Source organism: Stenella coeruleoalba (assembly GCF_951394435.1).
Source record: "Stenella coeruleoalba genome assembly, chromosome: 14".
NCBI lineage: Eukaryota > Metazoa > Chordata > Mammalia > Artiodactyla > Delphinidae > Stenella > Stenella coeruleoalba.
This window is the reverse complement of record NC_137160.1, coordinates 82,396,605-82,417,444: the sequence shown is the minus strand read 5'-3', so window position 1 is coordinate 82,417,444 and position 20,840 is coordinate 82,396,605. Positions and strand designations below refer to the sequence as shown.

The 20,840-nt window shown below is 46.0% G+C and overlaps 3 protein-coding genes across 5 annotated transcripts; 2 read left to right on the top strand and 1 right to left on the bottom strand.

Moving 5' to 3' along the window:
- Position 1: 1 nt before the first annotated feature.
- On the top strand, positions 2-136 carry LOC307197318 (uncharacterized protein; the record flags this gene model as incomplete). Its single annotated transcript, XM_079943086.1, has 1 exon — positions 2-136. The coding sequence occupies one exon, from the start codon at positions 2-4 to the stop codon at positions 134-136; it is 135 nt and encodes a 44-aa protein (XP_079799212.1).
- Positions 137-574: 438 nt separating this feature from the next.
- Positions 575-16,596, top strand: DIABLO (diablo IAP-binding mitochondrial protein). Of its 2 annotated transcripts, none has more exons than XM_079942939.1 (6): positions 575-652; positions 1,502-1,628; positions 4,651-4,782; positions 6,554-6,664; positions 6,847-6,943; positions 15,746-16,596. In XM_079942939.1, the coding sequence occupies exons 1-6, from the start codon at positions 603-605 to the stop codon at positions 15,940-15,942; spliced, it is 714 nt and encodes a 237-aa protein (XP_079799065.1). In that variant the 5' UTR covers positions 575-602; the 3' UTR covers positions 15,943-16,596. The 2 variants fall into 2 exon arrangements, with proteins under 2 accessions (XP_079799065.1, XP_079799066.1); XM_079942940.1 differs by lacking the exon at positions 15,746-16,596 and adding an exon at positions 11,833-12,230.
- An 83-nt stretch (positions 16,597-16,679) lies between these two features.
- B3GNT4 (UDP-GlcNAc:betaGal beta-1,3-N-acetylglucosaminyltransferase 4) lies at positions 16,680-20,765 on the bottom strand. Of its 2 annotated transcripts, none has more exons than XM_079942670.1 (2): positions 20,518-20,765; positions 16,680-17,999 (listed from the first exon to the last, which is right to left on the bottom strand). In XM_079942670.1, exon 2 carries the CDS (start codon positions 17,989-17,991, stop codon positions 16,918-16,920), a length of 1,074 nt encoding a protein of 357 aa, XP_079798796.1. In that variant the 5' UTR covers positions 17,992-17,999; positions 20,518-20,765; the 3' UTR covers positions 16,680-16,917. The 2 variants fall into 2 exon arrangements, with proteins under 2 accessions (XP_079798796.1, XP_079798795.1); XM_079942669.1 differs by lacking the exon at positions 20,518-20,765 and adding an exon at positions 19,413-19,440.
- Positions 20,766-20,840: the final 75 nt, after the last annotated feature.

Sequence of the window (20,840 nt, the reverse complement as noted above, 5' to 3'; positions counted from 1 at the left end):
GATGCCGGCCTCGACCACTATCCACGTGCTGCAGCTGCTGCGGGAGCTGCTGGCCTTCGTGCTCCTCAGCTACACGGTGCTCATCGGGGCGCTGCTGCTGGCCGGCTGGACCACCTATTTCCTGGTGCTGAAGTGACAGCGCCCCTGGCCCGGCTCCCGCCCCTCCCGCCTCCCGCCCCGACCCCCGCCCCAGCAGCAGCCTGCCCAGCAGATCGCTACTCCGCCTCCGACTTCTGTCCTGACGGACCTGCACTGCCAACTAACGAGAGAACTCTCCCGAGGTGAAGGGCCCCAGTCCAACCACCCTCCACGACAGCCGACTTGGCTCCGCCCGCTCCGCGTCCTCACACGGCCCGCCCCGCCCCACGCGGAAGCTCCGGCAGTTGTGTGTCCGGCCAGGCTGTTATAGCCGTTACCTTCAGCCCCGCCCCCTCTCTCCCCGTCTGTCCAATCGCGGCTGCGCTCTCGGGCGGGGGGCGTGGTCATGCGAAGAGGCCCTCTCATGTGGGGGCCGTGCCCCGCCCCCCGCTCACGAAGTGGCGTCACTTCCGGCGTTTGCGTGTGGGGGCCGGCGTTTGCGTGTGGGGGCCGTCAGACGCGGAATGGCGGCTCTACGGAGTTGGCTGTCGCGGAGCGTAGCCTTCTTCTTCAGGTAGGGCTTCAGGTCGTGTAGGTCAGGGTCGGACAGAGGGAGGGGACGCTAAGAGCGCTGCACTCGGGCCGCAGCCCCGGCCTTGCGGGCGCGCGCTTCCCTTCTCGGCCGAGAGGGTCACGGCGTCCCGCCCCTCTCGGAGGTCTGAGGACGTCCCGCCTCTGCCTCTGGCCAGAGACCTCCCGCCTCCTCGGCCAAGCCCGGGCTTCGTGTCTCACTGACGGCTTTTCCGTTTTCCCACCTACCGAAAGCGCGTTCCCTCACCGTCGGGCTGTCTTTTGGGGGGCGCTCGGCCTGACCGCGAAGTGACTCTCGTTGGCCCATTGAAGTCACTGGGGAGAGTAGGGGAAGAGGCCCGGGCAGGCGGCGGGTTCCCGGAGGAGGTTTTCCGTGAGGGCGGAGGAGCCCCAGGAACTTGCCTGTCTCCCCGCGGGCCCTGCTCCCTCGGCCTCTTGACGCCTGCGGGCTCCAGGGGACCATCAGAGCCCTTGCAGCCTAGGCCAGAGGGCCAGCGCTAAATCCTGCCTGCAGAAGCGTTTTGTTTTGGCCTGAGTTTTTAAAAAGCTTTGAGACCACCTCTTAAACGTCCACACCTGGTAACTCTTAAACTGCGGCACCATCGGCCCGCATTCCCGCGCGGGGAGCCAAGTAGCGGTTTCTTCCAGCCCGGGCCTTTCCAGTTCACGCAGCTCCCCACAGAGCCCTGTCGTGTGCAAGGCCACCCTACGTCGTCATTTGGGTTCCAACGTGGCCCGAGTTTGAGTCTCCAGCCCCTGCAAATATCAGTAAATTGAAGAGGCTTTTACAGGTTGGTGGTTGTGCCTTACTAAATTTGACTTCTGTTTCTAGGTACAAACGGTGCGTGCCAGTCGTGGCTAACTGTGAGAAGCGCCGTTTCTCGGAATTGATAAGACCATGGCACAAAACTGTGGCTGCTGGATTTGGGGTAACCCTGTGTGCAGTTCCTATTGCCCAGGTGAAGTACTGTCCTGTCACTCCGTGTTGTTTGTCTTTGTGTACTGTGTCCTCTTGAAGTCCCAGGTGGGCAGTGAAGCATCTGACAAGCTCTCATGGTTTTACCCCGCGCCCCTCCTCACCCGCATGTGATGGTATACTTTCTAGTGTATCGGCATCTTTTCAGAGCTGAGCAAATATAGTAATGTTTCCATTTTAATAGTATTATTTGGTAGGAACACTATGTCAGGTAGGTCAGATTGTATAAAGAGGGAAGAAAGAAAACATATTACAGTATCAACACAATAGTCTTTCATTCAATAAAAATTTATTGGGCAACTTTTATGTGCCATACACACTGAGACCGTACGAGCAAATCAAACGAAGTTTCTGCTTTCATAAAGCTTACATTCTGGAGATACGGAAGAGGAGAAAGTGGAATGAGAGGGGGAGAGAGAGAGAGAAATAGATGAACTCAGCTCACAGAGTTAGCTCAGGACCAGAATGTGCTTCGACTTCTGTACTTTGTGGGCCATTGTAGAGCTTTGGATTTTATTATGGAAAAGAAGCCACAGAGGATTTTAACATAAGATTATTATGATCTGACATAAGTTTTTAAAGGTTGCTGTGTGGAACTAAAAAGACCAGCAGGGGTCCAGGCCTGAGATGATCACGGGCTTGGCTCAGGTGGGGGAGCGGGCTGAATGCCATCAGCAGGAGTTGCCGATGGGTTAGGTGTGAAGTATATAACTTCGCTTCCAGTGCTTTAAAAAGGCCTAAGCAACGGAGAGAATGGTGTTGCCGTATACTGGGATGGAGGGGAATGGGTTTTGGGAGGAAGAAACCAAGAGTTCAGTTTTGGAAATGACATCTAGGTGGAGTTGTCAAGTAGACAGTGATATGAAAGTGGTACCTTATTAAAAAACAGTTGGTTATATGCTTTATCAGGAAGAGCTAAATAAGAAATCGGCAAACCCCATTTTGGCAAAACGTTCCTGGTACTTAAATGTGTGTTTATCACAGCAACAAGATTAATTCCATCTATCACAAGTATTTTCAGCATCTTCTGAGGCTCACTCATAAGCCTTTCCCTTTTTGTGCCTCACTTCAGCCCTCATCTCTGTGTACTAATGACCCTTTAACCCTAAAATCCTTACTTGAACACCAAGCCATTTTCAGTCATTGTTAGGACAGCCTTTTCTTTCTTCCTCCAAAAGATTTTTTGTGTGTTTGTCCTTTATATATTTTTTAATGTTTACCTATTTTATTTATTTGTTTGGTTGCGCTGGGTCTTAGTTGTGGCTCCCCGGCTCCTTAGTTGCGGCACGCATGTGGGATCTAGTTCCCTGACCAGAGACAGAACCCGGGCCCACTGCATTGGGAGCGCAGAGTCTTAACCACTGTGCCACCAGCGAAGTCCCCTGTGTTTGTCCTTTCTAGTTCGTATACTATTCTTAAGCCCTAGTTACCTCAGTTCTAGGCCACATGCCAGGAGCCTCTGGTTGACAGGAGCCTCTGGTTGACAGGAGCCTCTAGTCATTCTCCTGCAGGAACAGCAATGCCACTTCCGTTCTTCAGAGCCTGCAGTGGCTCCCCGTAATGTGTTACAGAACTAAAATCCAGCGAACTCTCCCCGCACTCCAGTGCCCTAGCCAGTCTCATCTCCCTTGTGCCATCCACTCCAACCAGGCTAGATTCCCGACAGCCCCTGCATACATCATATGTATTCTTTTCCTCATTGTTTCTTCTAACCCAGGACGCATGTCCATTCTAATCCTAGTTGTCTTGAGACCCAAATCCCACCTCTTTTTAAAGCCTTTCCTAGTTCCTGGCCAACAATGATTTCCCTCTCTGACCACTTATATTGTCTATTTTGATATTTGATGATAATCTGTTTGACTCCCGAGTCAGCAGAGCATAATGGAAACTTTGGAGTGAGAAGATTTGGTACTTTTGAGGAGAGTTACATAACTATTCTGAGCGTCCGTTTTCTCATTAAAAGAGAAGTGCTAATATCTAGACTGTTGTGAGGAACAAGTAAACGTGCATTGTAAAATGGAGAGCATTATGAAGACACAAACTATCAGAATAGGTCAAAATTAGCTTCTCATGAGCAGAGATGATATTCTTTCCTTTCTAGCCCCTCAGTGTGAGGTACATAATGAATACTTACTTAGTTGATTGAATGAAATATAAATATGATAAAATTCATGATTTGTTCGTGTATCAGAGATATTTCTTGATTGCTACTTTCAACAGGCAGTGATTCAGGGTGCTTATACTTTAAATAGCAAAAAGACAACAGATGATAGAGGGATTGGTTTGTTAGTTATGATACAATAAATCCTCTGCTATGGGAGAAAAAGGGAGAGTTAGGGATGACTTGTCATCATAGTTGCCAATATTTAATCAGGGTGGCCACCACATTCCCTTAACTCGTGAGATAGTTATACTGCCCTTTTTTTTTTTAAACATAACAGCTGAGGTCAGAGGGAGGCGTCTCCTCTCCCCTGCATCAAGACTGTACAGCTCATTCTGCAGATTTGCCCTCTCCACCATTTACTTTCTTAGACTCAGCTTAATCCTTATTACCTCTCTGAAGCCTTTTCTAAGTTATTCTCATTCGATGTAGAAGTGATTGCTGTCTTACGTGTGCCCCTCCAGACTTCTTCCACAGCTCCCATGGTACTTGATTGCATTAATTTTCTAGTTTATCTTTATATCCCAAGCATCTAGCACTGTGGTAATGAATGAATCATAACTTCATGAAATTTGTTGATTATAAATACTAGCCTTTTATTTGATAAAAAGAAATACTTTGCTTTTTGGAGCAGAGAATAAGCAACAAAAGTAGGTAGAAAGCATATTCTAGAATTATTTTCATATGTTGTCTTAAATAGCGAAAATAAAGCTTAAAAAGAAAAAGTTAACAGAAGCATCATAGTGCAGTTGCAGTGTGAGAATTAACATTTTTCACTTGGCTGTATATGATCTCAGCTGGAGCTTTAGGTTCGAAATTGACTAAAAATGTTTGTGTGTTTCAGAAACCGGAGCCTCATTCTCTTAGTAATGATGCATTAACGAGGAGGGCTGTGTCTTTGGTAACAGATAGCACCTCTACCTTTCTCTCTCAGACCACATATGCATTGATTGAAGCAATCACTGAATATACTAAGGTAAGTGTCCTCTTGTTAAGTCTTGGTCATCTAAGTCAGTGGTTAGCAAACTATGGCTCACAGATCAAATCGGGTCTGATGCCTGCGTTTGTAGTTTGATTGGTACACGGTCAGGCTCGTTTTTTTGTGTATTCACTATGACTGCTTTTGTGAGTTGAATAGTTGCAAACAGAGACTGTAGGGCCACTCTCTGGCCCTTTACAAAAAAAAGTTGGTTGAGTCCTGACCTAAATTACTGGTTTTTAGACTTTCTCCATGAACCCTTTTTATTATTTTATTTAAAAATTTTTTTTTTACTGAAGTATAGTTGATTTACAATGTTGTGTTAATTTCTACTGTACAGCAAAGTGATTCAGTTACACATATATTCTTCTTCATATTCTTTTCCATTATGATCACAGGATATTGAATATACTTCCCTGTGCTATACAGTAGGACCTTGTTGTTTATCCATTCTCTGTATAATAGTTTGCATCTGCTAATCCCAAACTCCCAATCCATCTTTCCCTCACCTCCTTATTTATTTATTTATTTATTTTTGGCTGCGTTGCGTCTTTGTTGCTGCGCATGGGCTTTCTCTAGTTGTGGCAAGCGGGGGCTACTCTTCATTGCGGTGTGTGGGCTTCTCCTTGTGGTGACTTCTCTTGTTGCAGAGCACGGGCTCTAAGCGTGCAAGCTTCAGTGGTTGCGGCTCGCAGGCTCTAGGGCAGACTCAGTAGTTGTGGCGCACGGGCTTAGTTGCTCCGCAGCATGTGGGATCTTCCCAGACCAGGGCTTGAACCTGTGTCCCCTGTGTTGGCAGGCAGATTCTTGTGCCACCAGGGAAGCCACTGTGCCACCAGGGAAGCACCTGTTCCATTCTTTTTTATGGCTGAGTAATATTCCACTGTATATATGTACCACATCTTCTTTACCCATTCATCTGTCAGTGGACATTTAGGTTGCTTCCATATCTTGGCTACTGTAAATAGTGCTGCTATGAACATAGGGGTGCGTGTATCTTTTTGAACTAGAGTTTTGCTTCATCCTCATTTAATGTAGGGCCCCTGCAGGTGGGACACTCACCCTCTGGGAAGGGGCTGTGGTTGGCCTCACTGTCCAGGAACCCTTTTTAAAAGAAAAATCTTAAATATAGTAGCCCAGTATATAAGACAGGGGGACCATGCTGATCTGGTTCAGTTGGGGGTACCAGGGGCTTCTGTGTGAGGACAGTTTAAAAACCACTGATCTAATAGAGAGTATATGGATAATCAGAATCATTTTTAAGAGTCTCATTTATATGTTTCTTTACCTTCATTTTCCAGCAGCTTTATTCCCAGTTTTCTGAGTTTTCCATCTGCATTATGTTCTTTTTGTATGTCTAAATTGCTAAAAAGTGGTTTTTTTTTTTTTCGCGGTACGTGGGCCTCTCACTGTTGTGGCCTCTCCCGTTGCGGAGCACAGGCTCTGGACGTGCCGGCTCAGCAACCCTGGCTCATGGACCCGGCCGCTCTGCAGCATGTGGGATATTCCTGGACCGGGGCACGAACTCGCGTCCCCTGCATCAGCAGGCGGACTCTCAACCACTGTGCCACCAGGGAAGCCCGCTAAAGTTGACAAGTGGAGATACTGATGTCCTAGGATAATGCCTCTACTTCATACAGTAGTGCAGGTTCAGTGAAGCAGAAGGACTGAAGAGTCAGTTTGCTGCAATGTGACTTAACCTTGAGGTGTAAGTCTCACTAACCCTAATATGCCTCACTTATTTTACTCATTTATTCTATATTTGTAGGCTGTTTATACCTTAAGTTCTCTGTACCGACAATACACAAGTTTACTTGGGAAAATGAATTCACAGGAGGAAGACGCAGTGTGGCAGGTGATCATAGGAGCCAGAGTTGAGGTGAGCAGTTACTTGGCGTTTCTGTATTAGTGCTCCTGCCTCATTGTGGTTATCTAAATGATTGAATGAAGGTGTTTTACCAGTAGCTGTTCTCTCAGTCTACTGTTGAATAAGTCCATTTAAATGTGCTTAATGACGTAATGCAGAGTCATGTTGTCTGAAGTGCTTTGTTTAATTTATAGATGACTTCAAAACAGCAAGAGTACTTGAAGTTGGAAACCACCTGGATGACTGCAGTTAGTCTCTCAGAGATGGCAGCAGAAGCTGCATACCAAACCGGTAGGTTACATTTCTTACTATGGAGGTGCTCTTTGAGTTTTCATCTAGCTGAAAAGTGAGGGATATTGTGGCTATAACCTTGTGGGAAAATGTTCCCATTTCCAATATATTAACCAATATTTCATCTGCACAAAGGAAAAATTAATGCCCTTGTAGACCAGACCCATAGAAGCTAGTTAATATCTAGAAAATGAGAAATGATAAAACTACTGTCAGCTGGAAATTTTGATTGCTTCCAAATAGGTGTTTGTTTTTTTTTGCGGTACGCAGGCCTCTCACTGTTGTGGCCTCTCCCGCTGCGGAGCACAGGCTCCGGACGCGCAGGCTCAGTGGCCATGGCTCACGGGCCCAGCCGCTGTGCGGCATGTGGGATCTTCCCGGACCGGGGCACAAATCCGTGTCCCCTGCATCGGCAGGCGGACTCCCAACCACTGCACCACCAGGGGAGCCCTCCAAATAGGTTTTGAACATTTATTTTTTAATAACCTGGATAATTTATGAATAGTATCTATATTTCAGGCTTTGTGATAAACATTTTATAGACCTTTAACCCCCATAGTTCCTTTAAAGTAGGAGTTACTATCATCATTCCCACTTTATAGATAAAGAAACTGGCAGATAGAGGGGGTTAAGTAATTCACCCAGCGTGCTGTGGTACACAGTAAGTAAGCAGCCAAACTGGGATTCAGCAAAGTAGGTCAGATTCTAAAGCCTTTGCCCCTGGTAGCCAGGGCTTCATCCTCTGTGCCTTGGTGCCTGAGTATAGAAAATGCAGTTATTCATTCACCAGGTGTTTTTAAACCATCACTATCCATCCAGTGGGCTTGAGCTGAATGGTTTTCTAATTAAATGTATTTGAGGGAACCCCTCATTTGACATCTTACCTGGTTGGGCCCAAACTATGTCACCACAGAAGTTCTTATTAGGAAACTGGTTTGTTAAAGTGCTATTGTTTTCTGAAATCTTAAAGATATAAAAGATTTTTTAAGTAAAACCAAAAAATTCTTAGTTAACTAATGCCCCGGGGAATAAGAGATTCTGAAAACAGGATTGGGATGAACAGCGAAACAGAAGTATAAAAGTAGCATTTCAGTAGTGGCACACCAAAGGTGGGAGCAGGGTTTCCAGGTGCAGTGAACAGGGAGGTTTGCTGAGGGTTCTACAGCAGGAACAGTCCCAGGCAGCCCTCACCACTCACTAGTCTTAGATCTAGCAGGAGAAAAGAGGGAGAGTAAATTATAAGCATTATCTGAAAAAAGACATTTTCCCAGAACTGATTGAAAGGGCTCACAAAGGTTCTGAACAGAATTTAAAATATAAATATATCTCATATGGTAAAAAAAAAAAAAAGAAAACAAACTATACAAAGAAAAATCCTAAAAACTATAAGAAAAAAAATTACTTACAAAGGAAGTATAATCAAACATTAATCTTCTTATCTGCAACCCTAGATGCAAGATGACAAAAAATAACCATCCAGGTATCTTTAAAATGTGAGAATAAAAGATGTTTTCAGACATAAAGACTCAGCTTACCAACTGCTTATACTTTCTGGAAAAACTACTCTGTAAAGAAAAATTAGTTTAGAAAGAAGCAACTGAGATACAAAACTAATGAAGAAAATTTAGTAAAACTTGTCAAAAGCTCTGAGTGTTCTTTTTTTAAATAAATTTATTTATTTATTTATTTTTGGCTGTGTTGGGTCTTCGTTGCTGTGCACGGGCTTTCTCTAGTTGCAGGGGGCTACTCTTTGTTGCAGTGCACAGGCTTCTCATTGCTGTGGCTTCTCTCATGGAGCATGGGCTGTAGGCATGCAGGCTTCAGTAGTTGTGGCGCACAGGCTTAGTTGCTCTGCAGCATGTGGAATCTTCTTGGGCCAGGGACTGAACTGTGTCCCCTGCATTGGCAGGCAGATTCTGTGCCACCAGGGAAGCCCCCTGAGTGTTAAACTTTTAAGTAATCAAATCAGTTTGGGGAAGAAGTGAAAGCATGCTAAGCTTTCTTGCTCGAGAAGAGAGACAATGGCTTAACATTAGACATTGTTAAACACTTCAAAAAGAATTGGGGGGGGGGAGGGGCTTCACTGGTGGCGCAGTGGTTGAGAGTCCACCTGCCGATGCAGGGGACACGGGTTTGTGCCCCGGTCCGGGAGGATCCCACGTGCTGCGGAGCAGCTGGGCCTGTGAGCTGTGGCTGCTGGGCCTGCGCGTCTGGAGCCTGTGCTCCCCAACGGGAGAGGCCACAACAGTGAGAGGCCTACGTACCGCAAAAAAAAAAAGGGGGGGGGAGTTGATAAAATTCAGTTAAGGCAGGAAAGGTTTAAGAAATAAAGCCTGTTAATTAGAAAATGCAAACTAAAATAGAACACATTCAAATATCAGTAATCACAATAAGAATAAATTTACATATTAAATACTTCCTGAATGTATTAAAAAATAATTCTAGCTAAAACTGTTTACAGAGGCACATCTAAAACAAAAACGCATCGGAAGGTTTAGAATTTTAAGATAAACTGAACCATTACTAACAAAAAGAAATCTACCCAAAAAAAGGTGGCAGATCAATGTCAGAATCAGAAGGGGGATTCAAGACAAAAAGCATTAAAAGGGACCGAACAATTCATCAAGACATCAATCATGAAGTGCGTGTCTAATGAGGCAAAAACTGATAGATTTACAAGGAGAAATGGAGCTTTATACACATCTCAGGCTCACAGGTCAAGACCAAAACAATTAAAACTATTAAGTGTTGGAACAGAATGATTTTTAAAAGCTTAACCAAATGCATATACTGAATACAAAATTTTGTCCTCCCCCCCAAAAAAAATTCTCTTCAAATTCAAATAGTATACAACATGTACAAAAATTGATTTTTATGCCAAGTGACAAAGACTCAGCAAATTACTGATACCCCCCCTTCCTCACCAAAAATCAAAATGGAAATTTAACCCATACAACTCAATATCAAAAGAAACCCCTGATTTAAAAATGGAAGGATCTGAATAGACATTTTCCAAAGACAACGTACAGATGGCCAATGGGTGCATGAAAAGATGCTTGACATTGCTAATCATCAGAGAAATGCAAATCAAAACCACAATGAGATATATCACCTCACCTGTCAGAATGGCTATCATAAAAAGATCATAAATAACAAATGTCTGTGAGAATGTGGAGAAAAGGGAACCCTAGTACACTGTTAGTAGTAATGTAAAATAGTGCAGCCACTGTGATAAACAGTATGGAGTTTCCTCAAAAAATAAAATAAACCCACACACCTATGGTCAACCAATCTATGACAAAGGAGGCAAGAATATGCAATGGCGAAAAGACAGTCTCTTTTTTCAATAAGTGGTGTTGGGAAAACTGGACAGCTACATGTGAAAGAATGAAATTAGAACACACTCTAACACCATACACAAAAATAAACTCAAAATGGATTAAAGACCTAAATGTAAGGCCAGACACTATAAAACTCTTAGAGGAAAACAGGCAGAACACTGACATAAATCACAGCAATATCTTTTTTGATCCACCTCCTAGAGTAATGAAAATAAAAATAAACAAATAGATCCTAATTAAACTTAAAAGCTTTTGCACAGCAAAGGAGACCATAAACAAAACAAAAAGACAACCTATAGAATGGGAGAAAATATTTGCAAACAAAGTGCCCAACACGAAGTGCCCAACAAGGGATTAATCTCCAAAATATACAAACAGTTCATGCGGCCCAGTAACAGAAAAACAACCCAATCAAAATATGGGCAGAAGATCTAAATAAACATTTTGCCAAAGAAGACATACAGATGGCCAAGAAGCACATTAGAAGATGTCAGTATCGCTAATTATTAGAGAAATGCAAATGCAAAACTGCAATGAGGTGTCACCTCACACTGGTCAGAATGGCCATCATCAAAAAATCTACAAACAATAAATACTGGAAAGGGTATAGAGAAAAGGGAACCCTCCTACACTGTGGGTGGGAATGTAAATTGGTACAACCATTGTGGAGAACAGTATGGAGTTTCCTTAAAAAACTGAAAATAGAACTACCATATGATCCAGCAATCCCGCTCCTGGGCATATATCCAAAGAAAACCATAATTTGAAAAGATACATGCACCCCAGTGTTCACTACAGCACTGTTTACAGTAGCCAAGATTTGGAAGCAACCTAAATGTCCATCTACAGAAGAGTGGATAGAGAAGATGTGCTACATATATACAATGGAATATTACTCAGCCATAAAAAAGAACAAAATAATGCCATTTGCAGCAACACGGGTGGACCTAGAGATAGTCGTACTGAGTGAAGTAAGTCGGAGAAAGACAAATATGATATTGCTTATCTGTGGAACCAAAGAAAAAAATGATACAAATGAACTTATTTACAAAACAGAAATAGTCACAGATGTAGAAAACAAACTTATGGTTATGGGGGGGGAAAGGGTGGGGGGATGGATAAATTGAGAGATTGGGATTGACATATATACACTACTATGTATAAAATAGATAATTAATAAGGACCTACTGTATAGCACAGGGAACTCAATACTCTGTAATGGCCTATATGGGAAAAGAATCTAAAAAAGAGTGGATATACATATATGTATAACTGATACACCTTACTGTACACCTAAAACAAATCAATTATACTCCAATAAAAATTTTTTTAAAAAGACGGTAAAAATAAACAAACTGAAAGTAGTGGGAATTCCCTGGTGGTCCAGTGTTTAGGACTCTGCATTTTCATTGCCGAGGGCACGGGTTCAATCCCTGGTTGGGGAACTAAGATCCCACAAGCTGAGCAGCACAGCAAAAAAAAAAAAAAAAGAGAGAGGAAAAAAAAATAGAACCACCATATGATCCAGCAATTCCTTTCCACTCCTAGGTATATCTCTGAAGAAAATGAAACTGAATTCAAAAAGAAATATGCACCCCAATGTTCATAGCAGCATTATTTACAATAGCCAAGATTTGGAAGCAACCTAAGTGTCCATCAACAGATGAATGGATAAAGACAGTGGAATATTACTCAGCCATAAAAGAATGAAATTTTGCCATTTGCAACAACATGGATGGACTTGCAAGGTTTAGTCTTAGTGAAATAAGTCAGACACAAAGACAAATACTATATATCACTTATATGTGGAATCTAAAAAATAAACTAGTGAATATAACAAAACAGACTCACAGAGAACAAAGAACAAACTAGTGGTTACCAGTGGGGAGAGGATGAAGAGGTATAAACTACTATGTATTAAATAAATAAGCTGCAAGGATATACTGAACAGAAAACATAGCCAGTATTTTATAGTAACTATAAATGGATTAGAACCTTTAAAAATTGTGAATAACTATGTTGTACACCTAAAACTTATATACTATTGTAAATCAACTATACCTCAATAAAGAAAAATGGAAATTTAAAAGTATTTAGAACTGTCATAAGTCTTGTATATAGCAGACCCAGAGAGTTGTATACAGAGTAGCTCTTAAATAGAAATTAACCCTTATTTAAAGGCACATGTCATAAATAAAAAGAACAGCAGCCATAAGTGACAGGTAATGTTCACTGTACTAAGAAGAACTGAAAATTAATTAATTAAACTTTTAACCCAGTAAGTTAGAGAAAGCAAAATAAATTCAGACAATGTGGAATAAAAGAAAAGGTATAAGAAGACTAAAAAGAAATAGGGACTTCCCTGGTGGTGCAGTGGTTAAGAATCCACCTGCCAATGCAGGGGACACAGGTTCGAGCCCTGGTCTGGGAAGATGCCACATGCCGTGGAGCAACTAAGCCCACGCTCCACAACTACTGAGCCTGTGCTCTAGAGCCCGCAAGCCACAACTGCTGAGCCTGCGTGCCACAGCTACTGAAGCCTGCACGCCTAGAGCCCGTGCACCGCAACAAGAGAAGCCACCGCAATGAGAAGCCCACACACCATAATGAAGAGCAGCCCCCGCTTGCCACAATTAGAGAAAGCCTGTGTGCAGCAACGAAGACACAACGCAGCCAAAAATAAATAGTCAAAAAGGCAAACTCCGGTTCCTTGAAAAGAATTTAAAAATTAGGTTTGAAAAAAAAAAATTAGGTTTGGCAAGTATAACTTTTTAGAGAGCAAAAGTAACATCAGAAGGAGCTATTATAGATATGGAGGGTTTTTTTAATCATACGAGAATATTATGATCTTTATGTAAATCCTGAGTTGGCCCAAGAAGTAAAGAATCCAAGTAAGATCACTAACCACAAAAGTTGAAATAGTATTCACAAAGAATCTGTTCCCCCAAAGTAGACACTAAGCCCAGGCAGTTTTGTGGGAGAGTTTTATTAAATCTTCAAGAAACACAATTCCTGTGTTACAGAAAGTGTACCAAAAAATGATGACAAGCCTCCCAACTATTATAATTGTCTAAAACCAGCATAGGCCTGATCCCAAACTGGACTTGCCCAGCACCAGAACAAAAAAACTATAGTTCAGTATCACTTATGAATATAGATATAAATCAAATATAGCCATTTATCTTCAAAATAAAATGATAATTCAATATTAAAAAACCTATCAAGAGAACATAGACACAACATTCTCTGACATAAATCATAGCAATGTTTTCTTAGGTCAGTCTCCCAAGGCAATGGAAATAAAAACAAAAGTAAACAAATGGGACTTAATCAAATTTAAAAGCTTTTGTACAGCAAAGGAAACCATAAACAAAACAAAAAGACAACCTACACAGTGGTAGAAAATATTTGCAAACAACGTGACTAACAAGGGCTTAATTTCCAAAATATGTAAACAGCTCCTACAACTCAACAACAAAAAAGCAAACAACCCAATCGAAAAATGGACAGAACATTTAATCAGACATTTCTCCAAAGAAGAAATACATACAGCCAATAGACACATGAAAAGATGCTCAACATCGCTAATTATTAGAGAAATGTAAATCAAAACTACAATGAGGTACCACCCCACACCAGTCAGAATGGCCATCAGTAAAAAGTCTACAAATAACAAATGCCGGGGAGGGTGTGGAGAAAAGGGAACTCTCCTACACTGTTGGTGGGAACGTAAGTTGGTGCAGCCACTGTGGAAAACTGTATGGAGGTTCCTCAGAAAGCTAAAAATAGAGTCACCATATGATCCAGCAATCCCACTCCTGGGCATGTATCTGGACAAAACTATAATTCAAAAAATACATGCACCCCTATGTTCACAGCAGCACTATTCACAATAGCCAAGGCATGGAAACAACTTAAATCTCCATTGACAGATGAATGGATAAAGAAGATGTACATATATACAATGGAATACTACTCAGCCATAAAAAAGAACGAAATAATGCCATTTGCAGCAACATGGATGCGACTAGAGATTATCATACTAGGTGAAGTAAGTCAGAGAAAGACAAATACCGTATGATACCACTTATATGTGGAATCCAAAATATGACATAAATGAACTTATCTATGAAACAGAAACAACATCAGGGACATAGAGAACAGACTGGTGGTTGCCGAGGGCATTAGGGGAGGGATGGAGTGGGAGGCTGGGGTTAGCAGATGTAAGCTTTTATATATAGGATGGATAAACAACAAGGTCCTACTGTATTGCACAAGGAACTCTATTCAATATCTTATGATAAACCATAATGGAAAAGAATATTTTAAAAAATGCATATATATGTGTAACTGAATCACTTTGCTGTGCAGCAGTAACTAACACAACATTGTATATCAACTACATTTCAATAAAAATAAAATTAAAAAAAAATCTACATATAGCAAAACAAAAACCCTATCAACATTTAATTCACTACTTGAGATTATCTACAGTAGATTATAGGAGAAAAGCCACTTGTGTAATCATATCGGTGTATGCCCCAGAAGCCTTCAGTAAAATGTAGTGCCCATTTCCGATTTAAATCTGAGTACAATTATAGAGAGAATGTTCTAAACATGATGGTTAAATAATCCTATTTCATAGTGAAATGTGAGAAGCATTTCCATCAACGTCAGAAATAAAAGGACACCTGCTATCCTCCACTGTCTTTCTACATTGTACTAAAGGTTCTCATTAATGCAATAACATAGAAAAGAACTGCTTGAGTGTTCTGTAGATGAATTAATAAATACGGATATCTATATTATGAAATACACTAGCAGCAGGTAAAATGATAGCGCTCAAAAACAAAATTGCAAAATATGTTCAATAAATACTGTTTGTGCCATTATGTAGATTTATAGTCATAAAATTTTTTTGTGTGTATTCCATATGAATGTAGGAACTTTTTTAAAAAGATCTAATTGGCTTTATTCAACAGTTCATGAATTGGACAGCAGCCCATCTAGTAAATAGATGAAATGTTACTTTATAGTAACATTTTAAAGGATGAGGAAGGTGCCCTTTAAACTTCTAAAAGGTGTTATCTCTGAAGATTGGGTAGGGTGAGGAAAGAGATGTTTGACAATTTTATTAGTGATCTCTTCATTTGTCAAAAAGAAATGTGCAGTTAAAAAAATTAAAATCTTAAAACATCTATACTAAGAGCTGAGTAGCTATAAAGATGATTGTGGGAATTGCATTTGATAATTGTAACAATGATGGCTGCTGATAGCTGGAGGAAAATGCCAGGGTTTTGACAATAAAGAGTAAAATGCAGACCTGGATGTGGAGGGTAGAGGGTTCTCTGCTTTGCAGGGAGGGCAGGGGAAGTGGCCCCAAGAAAGGCTCAGATGACAACCACAGAGCCCCCAGGCTCTCCTTGTGTCCACTCAGCATAAGTGGCCTATCTTTTGGCAGGAGCGGACCAGGCCTCTGTAACCGCCAGGAGTCATATCCAGCTGGTGAGATCGCAGGTGCAGGAGGTGCGCCAGCTTTCCCAGAAAGCAGAAACCAAGTTGGCAGAAGCACAGACAGAAGAACTCCGACAGAAAACACAGGAGGAAGGGGATGAGAGGGCTGAGCCGGAGCAGGAGGCCTACCTGCGTGAGGATTGAGGGCCTGAGCTGCTGCCCACGTCTGCCCACTCGGCCTGGGGAAAGCAAGGGCAGACGCCATCCAGCCCCAGGTCAGCACAGCTTTCTCTGCGCACAGAGGCATGGCAGGCAGGTCCTGCCCTGGCCCATCAGACCAGAGGTCATTGTGAGCTGTGAGTGCCTGACCCCTATCTCCACAGTCTCAGGCTTCTACTGGACCTGGTTCTTAGCCCTGCAGGGCACTGCACCCCGTTTAACATTTCACTCTGCTCAGCAGAGCTGCCCTCTCACCCATCGATCTTTTTACCTGCCACCCAGAGCATCTCACCAACCTGGCCAGAGAGAAGGGGCCTTCTCTGTCATGTCCACTAGTAGCTGTTAAATCTCAGTTTCCCATCTACATTTTCAAATATGACTTAGTATTTGCTCCCTCCATAGGGATGAGTTTTTTGGGGCAAGGGGAGCCTGTGTGTTTGTAAGATTTCTTTTTGGTAAGTGTTTCTAATGCCTTCTGTGACCTGGCCCCATTGCCCTGTAAGGACAACTCAGGCCAAGGAGCCAAAAGCCCAAAAGCCCAGGGACTGGAGCAGAGTGTTTACCTGGTGCTCTTAACAGGACTTATTCCAACACACACTTCTCGTTTCCTTTTTTCCTTGGAGTTTCTCGTTGTATCTAAAGGAGAATAATTTTTTTTTGCATTTAAAAAAGATGTTTGTGTGTGTCTTTTGGAGCCCTAGGCAGCCTCCCTCCTTCACCACCCTCTCCAGACTGGAAGAGCCCCAAGGGGCTCCAGGAGTCCCCCCATGGAGTGATGGCAGCATTTGCCCATTTAACACATACTGGGACAAGTTAGCCAGGTTTCAGTGTTTTAATCAGAGTTAGCAAGGTTTGGGAGGAGGTTACAAAAACAAAGTCAGCATTTCTTGTAGACCCATCAAGGGCCAAGTTTCACGGTTCGCGATTTCTCATCATGATTGCAAAATTAAGTCTACTCGCTCAACCCACCCCTCGAAGCTGGGACAAGGGGGCAGCTGCACACTTGAGCCCCTCATCTGTTACCAGTGCCCACATGGTCCACATCTCCAGGGGGCTGAGGCGGTGCACCAGAAGGAGCCCTCTGTACAGGCAGGGGTCCCGAGGGTCCAGGGGCCGCCTTATTCCAAATGTCTTGAAGCCAGCATGGTGCATGGGGCTCACCCCCAGCTTTTTCAGACACATCCCCACAAAGACGTCATCAATGGGGAAGAGTTCAGCCTCTTCCACGGCTGCTTGGAGGTGCTGCACGGTGGCTCTGGACATGACATACCCTCCACCCCCAGCATAGGGTGGGTAGTGGTGGGCCCTATACATGGAGGGTGGGATGAAATATTTGACCTTGGTGTTCCTGTTGGGCAGGGCCTGGCGGATGACATCTCCCACCAGTAGGTCCTGGGCTGGGTCCCAGCCATCCAGGAACTCCAACACATTGGGGACATGGACAAAGACATCATCATCTCCCTTTAGCATGAAATGGGCCTGGGAGCAGACAGCTGCCACCCAGCGCTGCAAGTGCAGCTCCTTGAGTGTCAGGTTGAAAAAGTCCTCAGCAAAGTCCCACTGTAGGATATCATCAAACTCCCGACTCTCGTAGGCCAGCAGCTGGGCTGGGGGCACAGATCCCGCCACCCCCAGGAGGAACACCAGCTTCAGCTGCCGGCCCTTAGCCCAGCTTCCTGCGCGGCCCCACGTGCTGCGGATGGCCGCACGCCGCTCCACATGGCCAGGCTGTGACTTGATGGCCAGGAGCAGAAAGGTGTCCTCGGCACAGCCCGAAGGCTCCAGCAAGATGGAGAAGTTGCGGCAGTGACGATAGGTCAAGAAGAGGCGGTGACGGTTAGGCAGGAACAGGGAGGCATTGGCCACCGTGTGGTTGGGTGGACACTGGCTGCGCCGGGGCCCTGGGGGAGCCCAGAAGGGCTGTCGGGCCATGGGGCCCCCCGCTGGGTGGGCCTCCTTCTTCAGGAAGAACAGGCAGCTGAGCAGCAGCACAGCAAGGCTGTACAGGACCAGCCAGCCTACCCTGCGGAACATGGCAGGGCCTGCAAGGAAAGAGCCGGTGAGCGGACTGAGCCCGGCGCCGGCCCGGCCTCCACCTCCCCGGTCCCAAGAGCAACCCACGGCCCAGCAGCTAGGTCCTTTTATCTTCTTCAGCGTGTCCTCCGGCTCTTTCCAGAGTCCCTCTCCCAGAGGACAGACCAAACACACCTGCTATGCCAGCCCTCGCTTCCCTTCTGCTGTCATTAGGGGACTCTTGGGTCAACTTTTTCTCCAAAAGGACTTGCAGCCACTTTAAAACTGAGGCACCACAAGTGTTTTCAGCATTTCCCACGAAACTCAAGTACCTAATGAGCTTTAGTGAAAGTGGCAAAGCTTATTCCCCCCCCCCCCCAAAAAAGTCTAGCGTGGTGGCAGGCCCTGCGTTTCATGTCTGAGAGATGATAGCCCCTGGCACTGCCCTTAGGGAGTTTGCTCCTCCAGGGAGAGGAAACCACTGCAGGGCGGCAGCAGGTGGCGGAAGCCACCACAGAACACACCCAGTTAACACATACTGGTACAAGGTTTGCCTGAAGTAGCTTGAGTTTCCTGGGGAGTCGTTTAAATGGAGCTTTAGGAAAAAAACAAAAAACAACACGCACGGGAAGAGCATGAAAGCAAATAGGAAAGCCATAGACTTGTACCAGGATGGCTCCCCTGCGGCCACCCCTCACCAGTTCTACCGCTTACTGAGTTCTGGTTTTCTCTCAGCAAGTCTCCCAGCAATACAAAGAGAAAGCTGAGAAATGGTAACTTAGTACAGTAACCTGCCCAAGAGCCACAGTAGCCAGCCATCAGTCCCCTCCTCGTCCCCTCCCCCTGCCGTGTCCTGGTCCAGCTGGCCATCACTTCCATCCGGTCTACCCGCATTAGCCTCATCCCGGTTGTCCCTGCCACCACTGCCACAAAAGCATCTCTTCTAGCTGCCAGGGATGCAGTGGCAGGCAAGACAGACAGGTCCCAGCTCTCACAAAGAGACCGAGAAACCAGTACGAGCTTCAGGGAGTGCGGAGAAGAAATTAAAGCAGTGTGATGGAATAGAGTGACCGGAGAGGCTCTTTGAGCGCACGGTAGTTTAGAAAGCCCTCCCTGAAAAAGAACACTTGAGCAAGACCTGAACAAGATAAGGAACCAAACCACATAAAGACCTGGTGGGGGCGGGGGGGCGCGGTGGGGAGAGTGGGCCGGGCAGAGGGAATAGTTACGTGCAGAGCTCCTGAAGCAGGACAGGAGATGTGTAGCGTGGCTGGACCGGAAAGAACAAGGAGGAAAGTGCTAGGTGGTGAAGCAGGAGCAGTAGCCTGAGGAGGGTCACGTGCAACATCCATGGGGAAAGTCTGGGGAAAGAGCCTGTGTTTTATTGTAAGCACCACGGAGATACGTCGGAGGATTTAACAGAGGCAGTAATAAGAATTTACATTGTTTGGAAGGTCACTACTGCTGCTGCTTAGATGATGGATTGTGGAAGCGCAAAAGTGGTAACAGGAGACCAGCTAGCAAACTCTTGCATTAGTCAGTAACCAGCCGCAGCTGAGACTAGGGTGCGGGCCATGGAGCACGTGAAAACCAGATGGATTTCAGGCGTGGAAAATGGATTTCAGGTGTGGGAGCTACGCCTGCTGGGGGTGAGGGCACCCGGGGAGGGGAAAGAGTGGGGGGCGGGTTGGTGGTGCCACTTACCGAGAAGGGCGCAAAGCCAGCTGTTTGGTTTTGACTTGTGCGTTTCAGAGGCCCAGGCTGAGATGCGCCGTGGACCTGATTTCCCCTTTGTCCTCAGCGCTCCCAATGCACCCAATCCCCCAGGCGCTTCACTGCGGGAACTAACCCGAAGCTCCCCACCGCAGTGGCGGCGGCCGTTCCTCTGCTCCCCACTCCACACACCTGCTTGTGAATCCCATTCAGTACCTGCTAAGCGTAAGCCTCCCTCCGCTCTGTGAGCCCCCAAGCCTGGTCCTTAACCGGCACGGGATTCAGCGAGTGCACGCCCCCCTCCAAGTGGGTGCTGAGCCCTAAGGGTCTGAAATTGCTTCTGGGGTCCTCACAGGGCTCGATGACCCATCACGCTTTGATGAGGGAAAGGGTCAAGGGCTGGTTCATTCTCTCCACACGACAGCCTCTAAAGGGCTCTTGTGGAGGCGCAAAGGCCCGTGGGGTCGCCAGAGCAAGGACCAGAGCCCCGCGGGGGGACACCCCTCCGGGCCTGAGCACAGCGAGCGGCGCTGCCCGTCGGGGACTCCGGAGCAAGCGCCCCAGGCTGTCCCGTCCACAACCCGCGGCTCCGGCCATTCTCGCCCCAGCGGGGCGAACAGAAGCCAACAGGCAGCAGGAGGCCACCTGGCCCCGACGGTCCACCGCAGGCGGGAGGCCGCTCCCGCGGGGCAGTGCGACCGCGACCCCGCTGCTGCCAAGTCGGCTCCTCCCGCCGGGGGCTCGGCGTCCCTCCGCTCACAGTGGACAGCCCCCTCCCAGCAGCGGGGCTCCAGGCGCCCCAGGCCAAACACCGCCCGCCCCTCGCCTACCTACCTGAGCCAAGACGCCGAACGGACACAAGCGAGGAGCAAACGCAGCGCAGCTGCCTAAGCACAGCTCTCTCCGCTGGGCGCGGAAGGTGAGCAGGGCTCAGCGGCCACCCTTGCTCGCTGGCCACGCCCCCGCGCGGCCCACCAACCCAGCGGCGAAGGCCGGGCTTGAGGGCGCGGTCTCTGGGGGCGGGCCCGGGGCCGCCGCGGGTCCCCGCCCACCTGGGTCTGCGCAGCTCCCCGCGCACCTGCCGGCTGAGAGGCCCGGCCCTGCGGAGCCCGCCCGGGGGAGGCCGACCCCGCTCTCCCCGGCCAGCCCCCCGCCTC